At 42.3% G+C, this 19,194-nt stretch overlaps 1 protein-coding gene across 2 annotated transcripts in view; it reads left to right on the forward strand.

The window, feature by feature from the left end:
- Positions 1-18,777, forward strand: part of LOC117502127 (transmembrane protein 79-like) — a 29,242-nt gene extending 10,465 nt beyond the window's left edge. For both annotated transcript variants that reach the window (XM_034161135.1, XM_034161136.1), the window contains exons 3-5: positions 1,453-1,647; positions 4,644-4,866; positions 17,892-18,777. In XM_034161135.1, coding sequence (XP_034017026.1) covers positions 1,453-1,647; positions 4,644-4,866; positions 17,892-18,081 — 608 coding nt within the window. In that variant the 3' untranslated portion in view covers positions 18,082-18,777. The remainder of the gene's footprint in view (positions 1-1,452; positions 1,648-4,643; positions 4,867-17,891) is intronic.
- The last annotated feature ends 417 nt before the right edge of the window (positions 18,778-19,194 follow it).

Raw genomic sequence — 19,194 nt, forward strand, 5'->3', positions numbered from 1 at the left:
TGTTTGTGGAGTGACTTTCAGCTGACTTCATGGGCTGCAAACTTTTTGTAATGTAACAAGTTAAAATTACAGCCTTCTCACAGAATCCATGTTTGATGTGTTGTTAAGCCCCTTCTACACTGGGTCCGCTTCGAGTTGCGTTGTGCAGTGTCATGACGACGCCATGTGGAAGCAACCTAGTGCAGAGACGATGCAGCTCAACGCCACAACAGCGCAAGGGACGTAAAAGATGAAGCGAATCGGATGCCAAAAATTAAACATGTTTAATTTTTTTGCGTCCTGTGCTCGACGCAGAAATTAAGTGGTTGCAACACAAGTCAGGGCAACGTGACTGGAAGCCACACCCTCACAATACGACGTTACCTGATGCCAGTTTGATTCCTGCTGTGTTCCATTGTTCCTGAAGTATAAATCATGCAGGATTGTTTTTATACCGTGTACACAATACAGTAAAAACTACACGCACAAAGACCACAGAAAAAAAAATGCTGATTGCAGCTGCTGCAGCTGCTACGCGCTCTTAAGTTCTCTCACAACTATGTTTAAATAAAGTCCATAAAAGTCCTGCTCACAGACTGATTGCCAGAGACAGGACATGCCCACATCCAGTAAAAAGTCCTGACATCTCCACATTTACTCACGGACGGTTCATTCACACTTGCACATAGCTCGCGGTCAAAGGAACAAAGATAAACTATAACAGAAATCAGAGAGCAGACCTGCAGCTCAGAACAAGAACAAATAATTAGAAGAGAAATCAGAGTGCACAATCTGTCTGTAGACAAACTGCCTGCAGCTCCTCTTTGTCCTCACCTCCTCTCTGCTCCCCTGATGCGCGCACCTGACGCAGACATTGCTGCATCATCATGACGCCACACGTAAGGGGCTTTAGTTTTTAGTTAGTTAGTTTTGGGCGGTTGATGTTGCTGTAAGGACTAAACTAGAAGTTGCACGTGGAGAACACGCAGCCCCCATCAGGGTATGAACAGACTTTTAAAAGATGAGTTTAATGTCTCTGTGATGTCATAAGGTTTTTTTTTTTGAAATACCAGAAGCATAAAAGAAAATGTTTTGAAATTGGCTCAGAATTCAAACAGCTCTTCCCTGGTAAGATTTGGTTTGCACCGGCAGACTCCGGTGGTCACGTCACTGCTGCCCCAGTTGGTTGGTGGAGTCAATGACAGTAAATTTGACCAACTAAAATAAATAATGAATGAAAGCTTTACTGAGCATGTTTCAAACCTCTGCACACTGTTTGTCATCTTTTGCTTTTCTACTTTTGTTCCCAACAGGAAAATAAATTTGGTTTAATCGTCGTCTGTCTAATCAGGTGATTGCAAGTCTTGACACAAATCATTCTGCTCGGTTTCTTAGTCATCTTCCTCGCTCGTTAAAGACAACCGCCGCTTTGAGTCACACAACAAAACTTGTTTTTGTTTTCTGCCCCGTCAGACCTGTGTAAAGATTTATGCAGAGAAAAACTGAAGCTGATTCTGGGGACGGTAGCTGCAGGAATCCTCTTCCCTTTGCTGGTGTGGGCTGGATACACCTTCCTCCCCTTTGACCCACCGCTGCTGCAGAGCACCCCCCTGAGGGTGGTCTACACACTGCACTGCGCCTTCTTTGCCACCATCCCCATCCTGCTCGGTAAGACACACGCCACCCGCGTGGTGATCTGTTGGTGTTTCCTTTTATTTCCGTCAGAGGACAACACCAAACGCTAATCAAATGTCTGCTAATGCTACCTTTTTAGAGATGTGACATTATAAGGAACCACAAAATGAAAATTCCAGCCAGGCATTAGTCAGCTACGATGGCATTTTAGCGCTACATTGAGTTTTTTTTTTTTTTTAAGACTTTCAGAATAAACTCGGAATTTTATGAGGAACAAAAAAAATAATATTACGAGAATAAAGTCACAATTTTATGAGAGAAAAACGCTGCATCTCAAATGAGATCTGTGGGCACTTTGTGAAGTTGTACTTCAGTGTAGGTTTTACAAATAAGCAGTGGTGGGCACAGATAACCAAAAAATTAACTTCGATAACAGATAATAAGATAACTGAAAAGTTATCTTTGATAAAGATAAACCGATAAACCACCCAAAAATGTATCGGGAGTTACAGATAATCGATAACTGATAAATTCCGGTGTTGTCTATGGGACATTTGCAGTTACTAAAGAGCTGAAATTGATTTTTAATACAATCGCTTTTGAAAGCATCAAAAGCAGTAAAAGACCTAAAGAATAAGCAAGAATGTTTGACCATGCTGCCCCCTGCAAGAAGCAGCACAGACAAATCCTGAGAGCACCCACGAAATCAACTCTTAACTAATCATAATCATTTTTCTTTCAACAGTCTGCCCCTGCTGGAAGCTCTTGTTTACAACAGCACTCCCACAACAGAGGCACACTGAGAGCAGCCATAAGGCCAGCTCCCTATTAATTTCAACACTCCGGTCAGGTGGAGGTCTTGAAAAATAAAGTCATACTAACTTATGGTTTTTTGAAAATACTGATAGAATAACTCCATTAATGTCAATTGTACAAAGATAAAATATAACATATATCTTTTAATGTTGAATAAGACACTAATTCTGAGGTTTTGTAACAAACACAGACCGCAAAGCATTCTGGGTAAAAGTGCTAAACAGTGATTGGTTCAGTAATCCATTATGTAAACCAACACGTTAATGTGACGTGTGTCGTGTGTTGGTTTAAAGATAAATGTGCTTTTGTAAAATATTCCATTTTTATTTGTAAAAACAGGCATTTTTACAGAGCCCTGGAAGTGTCATCGCAATTGCATGTTTTAAAACTTTTATGATGTTGTAAAACATGCACTCAATATTAGTAAGTAAGTAAGTAAATTTATTTATATAGTGCCTTTCACAGACATAAGGCCATGTACACACGTTGTCGGGTATTTGTAAAACCAAATATCTTACCCTTTCAGTTTGGGGAAAAACTTCATCCACACTACGTCGTTTAAAAAAAAATCCATCCACATTGAACTGTATAAATGTGTTGTAATTAGTCTGCCAAACCTTTGGGTGGCGGTACTGATTAAAATTCTATCCAATCAGGAGCCTTATTCTCTTGTCGTCACTTCCACAAAAACTAAAAACATGGCGCCAACCTCGTTCGTGTGGACCGATAAGGAGTCGGAATTACTTCTAACCGTAGTTTTAGAATACAAAGTTAACAACTATATGCACACAAAAAGCGCCTGGACAATGGACAATACCAACACTTTGAGAGCAGCCATGTATCCAGACGTTTAATACTGCCATGAACACTCCTGATCAGTAGATGGCAGTAGCGGCCTTGAAAAAATGTCAAAATTCCAGATAATCCGTGTCTGTTACATTTAAGATGCGTGGAATTTAACAAACGCAAATACACTAACGTCTATAAACCCAGAGAATATATTCACGAGAGTTTTAGGCACTAGAGTTAAATGCTGTTATCTGTGGACCTTGAACAGAGTGTCTGAAATGCATTTGTCCTGTCGTGAACGTCTGAGATTACCTTATGCTACCCATAATGCATTGCTGCCTGGCACAGCATGTGCTTGCAAAACCTTAAAAATTAGCACATTACTTTAAAACGAAAACATATATCTGATATTTTCACTTTATAAACCTCAGACATGACAATAATTTTAAATAACTTGTCTAAAATGAGTGGTTAAAATTTGAGCCATAAGTTAAACATGTATGCCTCTGGATGACTTGGTGATATTGTGATTATATTAGTATGGTGTTAAAGGAAATGACTTTTTTTTTTGGTCGCCAGTTCTCCTTTGCTTATAGACTATAGTGGTTTCTGTTTGCAGAGGGTAGAACAACATGCCTATTAGAAAACTTTTAACAGGTAGGTCTCAACAGCTTTAACAGATTTCTAAATGTTTTTCACTGTTCATCTTAGTTTAGTACGTTATCGGTCTAAAAGTTATCGGATGGTAATTCATCGGAAGATAATTAGTCCGATGATGGTTTTTAAATTTATCTAAAAAGATAATCCGATAATGAAAACACTGTCTTCGATAATTATCTGTTATCGGATTATCGGAAGTGTGCCCACCACTGCAAATAAGGAACTTCACCTTTTGACCCATCAGCACCACATTATCATTTGTATCAAAACTTTGAAAAGAATATGCAAGAAAATGTGTCTGTTGCTGAGGAGGAACCACACAGAGTTCGCAGATTAGTAGCTCCCGAAATTGCCTCTTTCATGGAGGCAGAGACGGCTGGAATGGGCAGTCTGCAGGGTTATCGCTTCTCAGATAAATACAGTTTTATATTAGTAAAATTATGTTTTGTTTTGTTTTTTTGTTTGTTTGTTTTTTGGTCTAAAATTATGAGTTTTTATTCTTGTAAAATTGTGACTTTATTCTCAAAGTAAAAAAACAACAACAAAACCTTAATGTGGCCCTAAAATGCTGTCGTAGTCAGCATACATGCATTTGTGCATGACAAAAAAATGTTTTGTTGGCAGTGCTAATGAAGCTAATAATCCACATCGGAATCATCACTAAGTATTACTTCCTTGCACTTATTATAAGTAGAAATATTTGCACATATTGCTCTCTTCTTCTCTTGCTTGCGTTGCTAACTATACATGTTGTGTCTGTGCAGGTGTGCTGGTGCAGGGCGTGGCCAGGCTACATTACAGTGTACTGGAACCACTCTACAACACCAGTCTGCTGAACAAGCACGTGGCCGTGCACTGGCACTTTGTCCATGAATCGCTCCCTCTCTTCGTCTTCTACTTCCTGCAGCTTGCTGTCATGGCAACGTATGTCAGCCAGGACCTGCTCAAGCTGGTGCCACTGCTGACCATCATATTTGCTTTTGGGAGGTACGATTACACAGAATTATCATCAAATGTTTGGATTTGTTTGTTTTAGGATGCTAGTGCAAAAAATAACATATGGGTAACAGCAGTCTTCCAAATGATCATAATGGCACTTTGGTATTAGTTACAAAACCATAAGTTGGACCAAGAGAAGGAAGTCATCATAATCTATTACTTATAAGCAACAGGATAGTCAGCCCAAGGTTCTTGAAATGGAGTAATATTTCCACCTGGTGGACATTTAGCCTTTAATGCAGGTACAATAGAATTTCTCCAAGACCGCTAGTAAATAATGAAATGAAAGTCAGCCGAAGGCACTGACACTGTTCCTGGTAATGTGTGTGTGTGTGTGTGTGTGTGTGTGTGTGTGTGTATATCCTGAAATGTGAATGATCTTAGAGCCTTGTGCAAATTTAAGTGACTAGACCTTAAAGCCTGATCAGTAACATTAACTTTGTTCATCACATTTTAAAGGAGATAAGTAGCTCCTCATTGACAGTCAACTTATGATTTAGTGCAATGATTCCCAACGTCTGGGCCATGCAAGGTCATTAAAAATAAAGGAAAAGTAACTTTGATGTTACGTTTTGTAACAGTTTATTTATATATAATTTATTTACATATATTTATAATTATATTTACAATTTCCCTGATTATATTTGATTTTAAAAATGTAATAAAATAATACAGGCTTCATTTAGATGACCTAGTTTAACAAAAATATCTATCTAGATGTAGATATATATCATCTTAGTCTCATATAGATCAAAATTGTGATTAGAGGAGCTTTTCAGATTTCAGCGTAGGCTGTGGTGTTTTTAAGTTTGGGATTGGCTGACTAAAACAAAGGCTGAAGTAAGACAGTGGTTGAAAAGAAAAAAAAATTTTTAAAATTCATTGCTGATGGGAGCTAAAAAGACTATTACAGAAATGTTATCAGTAAAGTTCAACTTTAACTTTAAAGTTCAACTTTTACTTTATGAGTGTGCTCATAATATGGATTTATGTTATTCTGGAAAAACTAGATTAACTATGCAACACTCCATAGGCCAAAGTTAGTTTTTATAAACTTATCATTTTACTGGTGGGGAAAAGATGACTTCTTAATTGTACATCATTTGACTGTTGTGGTTTCTATTCATTGTAAAACAGGGACGATGCCTGTATTTAAAACTTGCTTAATGTCAAAATGTTTGCTAAATGTCAGCTTACAAAAAAGTGATGCTTAAGCCCCATTTTCACTAAGCGGTCTGGGTCAGTATGGTACGCTATTTTGTACATTTCTATGTCCACATTAGGTACCAACAAAGCCAACCCATACTGTACCAGTTTTTCTGCACCGTTCGCTTGGGGTACCAAAATAATGGAACAGTAACAAAAGGGAGGTGCTAACCCACTGCTGTCCATCACGCAGCAGCTAAAGCAAAAACTGCAGTCCTCACGTGACCATTCATGCAGTTCGGAATGTTTCAAATATTAAAATCATTCACAGGTTTGGTAAATATAAAATCTATTAAGCTTACCTGTTACGTCGTTTCAGTCGGATTCATCATCACAGCCTGACGAAAAGTGTTATCCACATAAAGCACCCTTATTTTGGAAAACAACATCTGGAAATACTTTTAATTCCTTATTGTGGCTGAATAAACGCAGCGTTTTTAAAGAAGCCCCTCGTCTGCTCTGGGTTTGTTTGTCAGCTGGAACCAAAAGACACTGGCACTTGTCCCACCAACAAAAAAAATAACTTATTTCAAAAGTTGAAAGAATCACAGCACTGCATTTATTCAGGTCTCTTCAGCATTCTGACCGTGACAAAAATAAATCCCACAAATGGTCCACCAAGAGAGAGACACACACACACACACACACACACACACACACAAAGACAAGCCATAATAAAAGAGCAAATAAACGCAGTGCTTTAAAATAAGTCCTTCTGTGTTTGTCTACTTCGGGTGCGTTTCTTAACGTAAACCAAAGAACTCCAGTGCTTTGTCCCACCAACAAGAATAATAATAATAATATTTGAAAAGTTGAAAACCGCGGTGCTCCATTCATTCACACCAACATTTAACACATGTAACATAACACACATTTAACTCGTCTCTTCACCATTCTGCTCGCGACAAAAATAGATTCCATTAGTGATCCATCAAGATAAAAAACTCGTGAACAAGACCCCAAGATACTTAACTCCTCCACTTGAGGCAAGGACACTCACCGAACTGAAGAGGGCAAAGCACCTTTTTCCGGTCGAGAACCATGGCCTTGGATGCTGATTTTCATCCCGGACGCTTCACACTCTGCTGCAAACCGCCCCAGTGCACGCTGAAGGTCCTGATTTGACGAAGCCAACAGAACCACATCATCTGCAAACAGCAGAGATGAGATTCTGTGGTTCCCAAACCAGACCCCCTCTACACCCTGGCTGGGCCTAGAAATTCTGTCCATAAAAATAATGAACCAAACCGGTGACAAAGGGCAGCCCTGGCGGAGGCCAACGTGCACTGGAAACAGGTTTGACTTACTACCGGCAATGCGAACCAAACTCCTGCTGTGGTCGTGCAGGGACCTGGATAGCCCTTAGCAAAGGACCCTGGACCCCGTACTCCCGGAGCACTCCCCACAGGGCGCCCAGAGGGACACGGTCGAACGCCTTCTCCAGATCAATCAATCAATCAATCAACTTTTTTCTTATATAGCGCCAAATCACAACAAACAGTTGCCCCAAGGCGCTCCATATTGTAAGGCAAGGCCATACAATAATTATGAAAAACCCCAACGGTCAAAACGACCCCCTATGAGCAAGCACTTGGCCACAGTGGGAAGGAAAAACTCCCTTTTAATAGGAAGAAACCTCCAGCAGAACCAGGCTCAGGGAGGGGCAGTCTTCTGCTGAGACTGGTTGGGGCTGAGGGAAAAAACCAGGAAAAAGACATGCCGTGAAGGGGGGCAGAGATCGATCACTAATGATTAAATGCAGAGTGATGCATACGGAGCAAAAAGAGAAAGAAACAGTGCATCATGGGAACCCCCCCACAATCTACGTCTAAAGCAGCATAACCAAGGGATGGTCCAGGGTCACCCGATCCAGCCCTAACTTTAAGCCTTAGCGAAAAGGAAAGTTTTAAGCCTAATCTTAAAAGTAGAGAGGGTATCTGTCTCCCTGATCTGAATTGGGAGCTGGTTCCACAGGAGAGGAGCCTGAAAGCTGAAGGCTCTGCCTCCCATTCTACTCTTACAAACCCTAGGAACTACAAGTAAGCCCGCAGTCTGAGAGCGAAGCGCTCTAATGGGGTAATATGGTACTATGAGGTCCCTAAGATAAGATGGGACCTGATTATTCAAAACCTTATAAGTAAGAAGAAGAATTTTAAATTCTATTCTAGAATTAACAGGAAGCCAATGAAGAGAGGCCAACACGGGTGAGATATGCTCTCTCCTGCTAGTCCCCGTCAGTACTCTAGCTGCAGCATTCTGAACCAACTGAAGGCTTTTTAGGGAACTTTTAGGACAACCTGATAATAATGAATTACAATAGTCCAGCCTAGAGGAAATAAATGCATGAATTAGTTTCTCAGCATCACTCTGAGACAAGACCTTTCTGATTTTAGAGATATTGCGTAAATGCAAAAAGGCAGTCCTACATATTTGTTTAATATGCGCTTTGAATGACATATCCTGATCAAAAATGACTCCAAGATTTCTCACAGTATTACTAGAGAACAGGGAAATGCCATCCAGAGTAACGATCTGGTTAGACACCATGCTTCTAAGATTTGTGGGGCCAAGTACAATAACTTCAGTTTTATCTGAGTTTAAAAGCAGGAAATTAGAGGTCATCCATGTCTTTATGTCTGTAAGACAATCCTGCAGTTTAGCTAATTGGTGTGTATCCTCTGGCTTCATGGATAGATAAAGCTGGGTATCATCTGCGTAACAATGAAAATTTAAGCAATACCGTCTAATAATACTGCCTAAGGGAAGCATGTATAAAGTGAATAAAATTGGTCCTAGCACAGAACCTTGTGGCACTCCATAATTAACTTTAGTCTGTGAAGAAGATTCCCCATTTACATGAACAAGCTGTAATCTATTAGACAAATATGATTCAATCCACCGCAGCGCAGTGCCTTTAATACCTATGACATGCTCTAATCTCTGTAATAAAATTTTATGGTCAACAGTATCAAAAGCAGCACTGAGGTCCAACAGAACAAGCACAGAGATAAGTCCACTGTCCGAAGCCATAAGAAGCCATCATTTGTAACCTTCACTAATGCTGTTTCTGTACTATGATGAATTCTAAACCTGACTGAAACTCTTCAAATAGACCATTCCTCTGCAGGTGATCAGTTAGCTGTTTTACAACTACCCTCTCAAGAATCTTTGAGAGAAAAGGAAGGTTGGAGATTGGCCTATAATTAGCTAAGATAGCTGGGTCAAGTGATGGCTTTTTAAGTAATGGTTTAATTACTGCCACCTTAAAGGCCTGTGGTACATAACCAACTAACAAAGATAGATTGATCATATTTAAGATTGAAGCATTAAATAATGGTAGGACTTCCTTGAGCAGCCTGGCAGGAATGGGGTCTAATAAACATGTTGATGGTTTGGATGAAGTAACTAATGAAAATAACTCCGACAGAACAATCGGAGAGAAAGAGTCTAACCAAATACCGGCATCACTGAAAGCAGCCAAGATAACGATACATCTTTGGGATGGTTATGAGTAATTTTTCTCTAATAGTCAAAATTTTGTTAGCAAAGAAAGTCATGAAGTCATTACTAGTTAAAGTTAATGGAATACTCAGCTCAATAGAGCTCTGACTCTTTGTCAGCCTGGCTACAGTGCTGAAAAGAAACCTGAGGTTATTCTTATTTTCTTCAATTAGTGATGAGTAGAAAGATGTCCTACCTTTACGGAGGGCTTTTTTATAGAGCAACAAACTCTTTTTCCAGGCTAAGTGAAGATCTTCTAAATTAGTGAGACGCCATTTCCTCTCCAACTTACGGGTTATCTGCTTTAAGCTACGAGTTTGTGAGTTATACCATGGAGTCAGACACTTCTGATTTAAAGCTCTCTTTTTCAGAGGAGCTACAGCATCCAAAGTTGTCTTCAAAGAGGATGTAAAACTATTGACGAGATACTCTAACTCCCTTACAGAGTTTAGGTAGCTACTCTGCTCTGTGTGGTATATGACATTAGAGAACATAAAGAAGGAATCATATCCTTAAACCTAGTTACAGCGCTTTCTGAAAGACTTCTAGTGTAATGAAACTTATTCCCCACTGCAGGGTAGTCCATCAGGGTAAATGTAAATGTTATTAAAAAATGATCAGACAGAAGGGAGTTTTCAGGGAATACTGTTAAGTCTTCTATTTCCATACCATAAGTCAGAACAAGATCTAAAATATGATTAAAGTGGTGGGTGGACTCATTTACTTTTTGAGCAAAGCCGATAGAGTCTAATAATAGATTAAATGCAGTGTTGAGGCTGTCATTCTCAGCATCTGTGTGGATGTTAAAATCGCCCACTATAATTATCTTATCTGAGCTAAGCACTAAGTCAGACAAAAGGTCTGAAAATTCACAGAGAAACTCACAGTAACGACCAGGTGGACGATAGATAATAACAAATAAAACTGGTTTTTGGGACTTCCAATTTGGATGGACAAGACTAAGAGACAAGCTTTTAAATGAATTAAAGCTCTGTCTAGGTTTTTGATTAATTAATAAGCTGGAATGGAAGATTGCTGCTAATCCTCCGCCACGGCCCGTGCTACGAGCATTCTGACAGTTAGTGTGACTCGGGGGTGTTGACTCATTTAAACTAACATATTCATCCTGCTGTAACCAGGTTTCTGTTAGGCAGAATAAATCAATACGTTGATCAATTATTATATCATTTACCAACAGGGACTTAGAAGAGAGAGACCTAATGTTTAATAGACCACATTTAACTGTTTTAGTCTGTGGTGCAATTGAAGGTGCTATATTATTTTTTCTTTTTGAATTTTTATGCTTAAATAGATTTTTGCTGGTTATTGGTGGTCTGGGAGCAGGCACCGTCTCTACGGGGATGGGGTAATGAGGGGATGGCAGGGGGAGAGAAGCTGCAGAGAGGTGTATAAGACCACAGCTCTGCCTCCTGGTCCCAACGCTGGACACAAAACACATGTGGACTGGTTGGGCGAACTCCCATGAACCCTCGAGCACCCGATGGAGCGTGTAGAGCTGGTCCAGTGTGCCGCGACCAGGACGAAAACCACACTGCTCCTCCTGAATCCGAGCTTCGACCATCGGTCGAATTCTCCTCTCCAGTACTCTGGAATAGACCTTACCGGGGAGGCTGAGGAGTGCGATCCCCCTGTAGTTGGAACACACCCTCCGGTCCCCCTTCTTAAACAGAGGGACCACCACCCCGGTCTGCCAGTCCAGAGGCACTGTCCCCGATCGCCACGGGATGTTGCAGAGGCGTGTCAGCCAAGACAACCCCACAACATCCAGAGACTTAAGGTACTCAGGACGGATTTCATCCACCCCAGGAGCCTTTCCACCGAGTAGCTTTCTAACCACCTCGGTGACTTCGGCCCGGGTAATGGATGAGTCCGCCTCTGAGCCCCCACTCTCTGCTTCCTCTTCGGAAGACGTGACGATGGGATTGAGGAGGTCCTTGAAGTACTCCTTCCACCGCCCGACAACATTCCCAGTCAGGGTCAACAGCTCCCCACCCGCACCGTAAACAGTGCTGGTGGAGAGCTGCTTCCGCCTCCTGAGGTGTCGGACGGTTTGCCAGAATCTCTTTGAGGCCGACCTCCTCCATAGCCTCCCTGAACTCCTCCCAGACCCGAGTTTTTGCCTCTGCAACCGCACGGGCTGCGGCACGCTTGGCCTGCCGGTACCTGTCAGCTGCCTCTGGGGTTCCACCTACCAACAAAGATAAGTAGGACTCCTTCTTCAGCTTGATGGCATCGCTTACTTCCGGTGTCTACCACCGGGTTTGGGGATTGCCGCCGCGACAGGCACCAGAGACCTTGCGACCACAGCTACGAGCAGCTGCATCGACAATGGAGGTGGAGAACAAGGTCCACTCGGACTCCATGTCTCCAACCTCCCCCGGGATCTGGGAGAAGCTCTCCCGGAGGTGGGAGTTGAAGGCCTCGCTGACAGAGGGTTCCGCCAGTTGTTCCCAGCAGACCCTCACGATACGTTTGGGCCTGCCCTCCCAGCAGATCCAAATCACCACCAGGTGATGATCAATCGACAGCTCTGCCCCTCTCTTCACTCGAGTGTCCGAGACACGTGGCCGAAGGTCAGATGATACGACTACAAAGTCGATCATCGACCTCCGGATCAGGGTGTCCTGGTGCCACGTGCACTTATGGATACCCTTGTGCTCGAACATGGTGTTTGTGATGGACAAACTGACTAGCACAGAAGTCCAACAACTGAACACCACTCGGGTTCAGATCGGGGAGGCCGTGCTTCCTGATCACCCCCCTCCAGGTATCACTGTCACCGCCCACATGGGCGTTGAAATCCCCCAGGAGAACAATGGAGTCCCCAGTCAGAGCGCTATCTAGTACCCCTCCCAGGGACACCAGGAAGGTCGGGTACTCTGCACTGCCGCTCGGCCCATAGACCGAGACAACGATGAGAGTCCTGTCCCAGACCCGAAGGCGTAGGGACGCGACCCTCTCGTTCACCGGAGTGAACTCCAACACTTGGCGACTGAGCTGGGGAGCAATAAGCAATGCGACCCCAGCTCTCCGCTTCTCCCCGTGGGCGACCCAAGAAAAATGAAGCGTCCAGCCCCTCTCCAGGAGTTGGGTACCAGAGCCCAAGGCTGTGTGTGAAGGTGAGCCCGACTATCTCTAGTCGGTATCTCTCAACCTCCCGCACAAGCTCAGGCTCCTTCCCCCCTAGCGAGGTGACATTCCACATCCCAACAGCCAGGGGCTGTGAGCATGGACCGGGCCACCCGTCCTCGACCGCCACCCAATCCTTTCTGCACCCACCCCCATGGCCCCCTCTGCAGGTGGTGAACCCACAGGAGGGTGGCCCACGTCACTCTTCGGGCTGAGCCCGCGGGCCCATGGGCTAGGCCCGACCACCAGGCTCTCGCGCGAGCCCCAACCCCAGGCCTGGCTCCAGGGTGGGACCCGGCTCCGTCATACCGGGCGACGTCTCGGTCCTTGATCTTTTACTGGTCATGGAGGTTCTGAACTGCCCTTAGTCTGACCCGTCACCTAGGACCTGTTTGCTTTTGGAGACCCTACAGGGAGCACAAAGCTCCCGACAACATAGCTCCTAGGATCATCCGGGTACGCAAACTCCCCCACCACGATAAGGTGGCAGCTAGAGGGGGACTCCAGGACCTTGAAATGCTTTTTAGAGAACCACTCCTTCGTTGCCTGAGCGGTGTGTTTGGGATCATTGTCATGCTGGAAGACCCAGCCACGTTGCATCTTCAATGCTCTCACTGATGGAAGAAGGTTTTGGCTTAAAATCTCATGATACATGGCCCCGTTCATTCTTCCCTTAACACAGATCAGTCTCCTGTCCCCTTTGCAGAAAAACAGCCCCAAAGCATGATGTTTCCACCCCCATGCTTCACAGTAGATATGGTGTTCTTGGGATGCAACTCAGCATTCTTCTTCCTCCAAACACGACGAGTTGAGTGTTTACCAAAATGTTCTATTTTGGTTTCATCTGAGCACATGATATTCTCCCAATCCTCTTCTGGATCATCCATATGCTCTCTGGCAAACCAGACAGGCCTGGACACATACTGGCTTAAGCAGGGGGACACGCCTGGCACTGCAGGATTTGAGTCCCTCTCTGCATAGTGTGTAGCCATTGTTACTTTGGTCCCAGCTCTCTGCAGGGTCATCATCAGGTCCCTCTGTGTAGTTCTGGGATTTTTGTTCACTGTTCTCATGATCATTTTGACCCCACGGGATGACATCTTGCGTGGAGCCCCAGATCGAGGGAGATTATCAGTGGTCTTATATGTCTTCCATTTTCTTACAATTGCTCCCACAGTTGATTTATTCACACCAACCTGCTTGACTATTGTAGATTCACTCTTCCCAGCCTGGTGCACATCTACAATTTTCTTCCTGGTGTCCTTCGACAGCTCTTTGGTCTTGGCCATGGTTGAGTTTGGAGTCTGACTGTTTGAGGCTGTGGACAGGTGTCTTTTATACAGATAACGAGTTCCAACAGGTGCCATTAATACAGGTAACAGGTGGACAGAAGAGCTTCTTAAAATTTTAAGAAGTTACAGGTCTGTGAGAGCCAGAAATCTTGCTTGTTTGTGGGTGACCAAATGCTTATTTTCCACCATGGTTTACAATTAAATTATTTAAAAATCCTACAATGTGATTTTCTGGATTTTTTTTTTTCTCATTTTGTCTCTCATAGTTGAAGTGTACCTATGATGAAAATTACAGACCTCTCTCATCTTTCTAAGTAGGAGAACTTGCACAATCAGAGGCTGACTAAATACTTTTTTACCCCACTGTTGCTGTTGACTCTGTCAGTGTTGTGAGTTCTGGAAGAATTACACTATACACACACACACAATCAATCAATCAATCAATTTTATTTATATAGCGCCAAATCACAACAAACAGTTGCCCCAAGGCGCTTTATATTGTAAGGCAAGGCCATACAATAATTACGTAAAAACCCCAACGGTCAAAACGACCCCCTGTGAGCAAGCACTTGGCGACAGTGGGTAGGAAAAACTCCCTTTTAACAGGAAGAAACCTCCAGCAGAACCAGGCTCAGGGAGGGGCAGTCTTCTGCTGGGACTGGTTGGGGCTGAGTGAGAGAACCAGGAAAAGACATGCTGTGGAGGGGAGCAGAGATCAATCACTAATGATTAAATGCAGAGTGGTGCATACAGAGCAAAAAGAGAAAGAAACACTCAGTGCATCATGGGAACCCCCAGCAGTCTATAGCAGCATAACTAAGGGATGGTTCAGGGTCACCTGATCCAGCCCTAACTATAAGCTTTAGCAAAAAGGAAAGTTTTAAGCCTAATCTTAAAAGTAGAGAGGGTGTCTGTCTCCCTGATCTGAATTGGGAGCTGGTTCCACAGGAGAGGAGCCTGAAAGCTGAAGGCTCTGCCTCCCATTCTACTCTTACAAACCCTAGGAACTACAAGTAAGCCTGCAGTCTGAGAGCGAAGCGCTCTATTGGGGTGATATGGTACTATGAGGTCCCTAAGATAAGATGGGACCTGATTATTCAAAACCTTATAAGTAAGAAGAAGAATTTTAAATTCTAGTCTAGAATTAACAGGAAGCCAATGAAGAGAGGCCAATATGGGTGAGATATGCTCTCTCCTTCTAGTCCCCGTTAGTACTCTAGCTGCAGCATTTTGAATAACTGAAGGCTTTTCAGGGAACTTTTAGGACAACGTGATAATAATGATTACAATAGTCCAGCCTAGAGGAAATAAATGCATGAATTAGTTTTTCAGCATCACTCTGAGACAAGACCTTTCTGATTTTAGAGATATTGCGTAAATGCAAAAAAGCAGTCCTACATATTTGTTTAATATGCGCTTTGAATGACATATCCTGATCAAAAATGACTCCAAGATTTCTCACAGTATTACTAGAGGTCAGGGTAATGCCATCCAGAGTAAGGATCTGGTTAGACACCATGTTTCTAAGATTTGTGGGGCCAAGTACAATAACTTCAGTTTTATCTGAGTTTAAAAGCAGGAAATTAGAGGTCATCCATGTCTTTATGTCTGTAAGACAATCTTGCAGTTTAGCTAATTGGTGTGTGTCCTCTGGCTTCATGGATAGATAAAGCTGGGTATCATCTGCGTAACAATGAAAATTTAAGCAATGCCGTCTAATAATACTGCCTAAGGGAAGCATGTATAAAGTGAATAAAATTGGTCCTAGCACAGAACCTTGTGGAACTCCATAATTAAACTTAGCTGTGAAGAAGATTCCCCATTTACATGAACAAATTGTAATCTATTAAATAAATATGATTCAAACCAGCGCAGTGCCTTTAATACCTATGGCATGCTCTAATCTCTGTAATAAAATTTTATGGTCAACAGTATCAAAAGCAGCACTGAGGTCTAACAGAACAAGCACAGAGATGAGTCCACTGTCTGAGGCCATAAGAGATCATTTGTAACCTTCACTAATGCTGTTTCTGTACTATGATGAATTCTAAAACCTGACTGAAACTCTTCAAATAGACCATTCCTCTGCAGGTGATCAGTTAGCTGTTTTACAACTACCCTTTCAAGAATTTTTGAGAGAAAAGGAAGGTTGGAGATTGGCCTATAATTAGCTAAGATAGCTGGGTCAAGTGATGGCTTTTTAAGTAATGGTTTAATTACTGCCACCTTAAAAGCCTGTGGTACATAGCCAACTAATAAAGATAGATTGATCATATTTAAGATCAAAGCATTAAATAATGGTAGGGCTTCCTTGAGCAGCCTGGTAGGAATGGGGTCTAAAAGACATGTTGATGGTTTGTATGAAGTAACTAATGAAAATAACTCATACAGAACAATCAGAGAGAAAGAGTCTAACCAAATACCGGCATCACTGAAAGCAGCCAAAGATAACGATACGTCTTTGGGATGGTTAGGAGTAATTTTTTCTCTAATAGTTAAAATTTTATTAGCAAAGAAAGTCATGAAGTCATTACTAGTTAAAGTTAAAGGAATACTTGGCTCAATAGAGCTCTGACTCTTTGTCAGCCTGGCTACAGTGCTGAAAAGAAACCTGGGGTTGTTCTTATTTTCTTCAATTAGTGATGAGTAGTAAGATGTCCTAGCTTTACGGAGGGCTTTTTTTTATAGAGCAACAGACTCTTTTTCCAGGCTAAGTGAAGATCTTCTAAATTAGTGAGACGCCATTTCCTCTCCAACTTACGGGTTATCTGCTTTAAGCTGTAAGTTTGTGAGTTATACCACGGAGTCAGGCACTTCTGATTTAATGCTCTCTTTTTCAGAGGAGCTACAGCATCCAAAGTTGTCTTCAATGAGGATGTAAAACTATTGACGAGATACTCTATCTCACTTACAGAGTTTAGGTAGCTACTCTGCCCTGTGTTGGTATATGGCATTAGAGAACATAAAGAAGGAATCATATCCTTAAACCTAGTTACAGCGCTTTCTGAAAGACTTCTAGTGTAATGAAACATATTCCCCACTGCTGGGTAGTCCATCAGAGTAAATGTAAATGTTATTAAGAAATGATCAGACAGAAGGGAGTTTTCAGGGAATACTCTTAAGTCATCAATTTCCATACCATAAGTCAGAACAAGATCTAAGATATGATTAAAGTGGTGGGTGGACTCATTTACATTTTGAGAAAAGCCAGTTGAGTCTAATAATAGATTAAATGCAGTGTTGAGGCTGTCATTCTCAGCATCTGTGTGGATGTTAAAATCGCCCACTATAATTATCTTATCTGAGCTAAGCACTAAGTCAGACAAAAGGTCTGAAAATTCACAGAGAAACTCACAGTAACGACCAGGAGGACGATAGATAACAACAAATAAAACTGGTTTTTTGGGACTTCCAATTTGGATGGACAAGACTAAGAGTCAAGCTTTCAAATGAATTAAAGCTCTGTCTGGGTTTTTGATTAATTAATAAGCTGGAATGGAAGATTGCTGCTAATCCTCCGCCTCGGCCCGTGCTACGAGCGTTCTGGCAGTTAGTGTGACTCGGGGGTGTTGACTCATTTAAACTAACACACACACACACACACACACACACACACACACACACACACACACACACACCACACACACACACACACACACACACACACACACACACACACACCACACACACACACACACACATAATAGCAATAGACCCAGGTTGAAAAATCCATGAAATAGAAGTTAATCTTTGAAGTCAATCTGAGTGACATATTTTAAAGATGATCACATCTTTGATATTATTAAGAATTTTTTTTTTTTAAATCAAACAGCATTTCCTCTGCTTTTGCCCCCCACCCCCCAGGCTGATTTACTGGCTGTGTCTCGCACTGGGCAGCGCTGTGAGGGGCTTCGGCTTCGGGTTCTCTTTCTTCCCCATACTGGTCATGCTGGGCGCCAACCTCTACTTCATCTGCTCAGCAGTCGGGCACAATGCGGTTTTTGATGTCGGCCCGCCCCTGACACCTCCGCCCAAGCAGTGGGCATGGGGCTAATGGCAGCGTCCTAAATGTGGCAAAGAGCTGAAAGACAAATAACTCAACCCCTTAAGTATCTTCACTTGGCACTCTGAGTCCTACCTTGGACTGTTCTTTCTCATGCCTGTAATGTTGTGCTGATGGAGCATCATACAACATTGTGTGTGTGTGTGTGTGTGTGTGTGTGTGTGTGTGTGTGTGTGTGTGTGTGTGTGTGTGTGTGTGTGTGTGTGTGTGTGTGTCCGTGCGCGTGTTCACATTCTAGGTGTGTTTTCTTTTTTCTTTTTTTTTCCTTTTTTTGGTGTTGGGGGGGCAGACATCCAATAACCAAAAAAACAAAACAAAAAACCAAACAAACAACAACAAAAACGGGTTCTTCATACGTTTCTAACTTGGCAGCATTTAACCTCCCATTATCAATGTGTAAATAGCTGCACCATCGTGTGTGTGTGTGTGTTTTTGATGTTTTTTTTTTTTTTTTAAAGGAATTGAGCTTCAGCTATCGAGGGTAATCAATCAGTGAAGCGTGCCAGACACTGATGTTTAGATAATGTTGGATACAAGACATACACCAATTTTAGCACAAGGCATCTATATTGCACATGAGTGTATATGTAAATGTAATTTTTTTTATTATGCTGTATGAGTTTGATCACTTCAAACCTGTTGTTTACACCTGTGACCATTAAATATTCACTGGTTTGCTGATTTAAAGGTTTTCTCATCTATATAGTTTTTGGATAAGCCCCCCTTCACTCGGCACTCCGAGTCGTACCTTGGACTGTTCTATCACATGCCTTTTTTTTTTTTTTTTTTTTTTTTTTTTTTACTGAATGATTTTGTCAACATTTGGAACCTTACGTTCAATAAAATTTCACTGCCGAATGACCTTGAGTGTGCAGCAGCTCTTTGAGAAAGGTTTCTGACTGTTGACTGGAAGATAGGCAAACGGGCATAAAATTGGAACCTCCATCCAATTTTGGTGGTGTAGGTAAATCCATAAGAGAAAAATAAGTGATTTTTGATTGAGGTATAATGCAAAATGTACACCAGATGGGCTTTTTATTCTACAACCCCTGGCAAAAATTATGGAATCACCGGCCTCGGAGGATGTTCATTCAGTTGTTTAAT

The sequence above is a fragment of the Thalassophryne amazonica genome, chromosome 20, assembly GCF_902500255.1.
Source record: "Thalassophryne amazonica chromosome 20, fThaAma1.1, whole genome shotgun sequence".
Lineage (NCBI taxonomy): Eukaryota > Metazoa > Chordata > Actinopteri > Batrachoidiformes > Batrachoididae > Thalassophryne > Thalassophryne amazonica.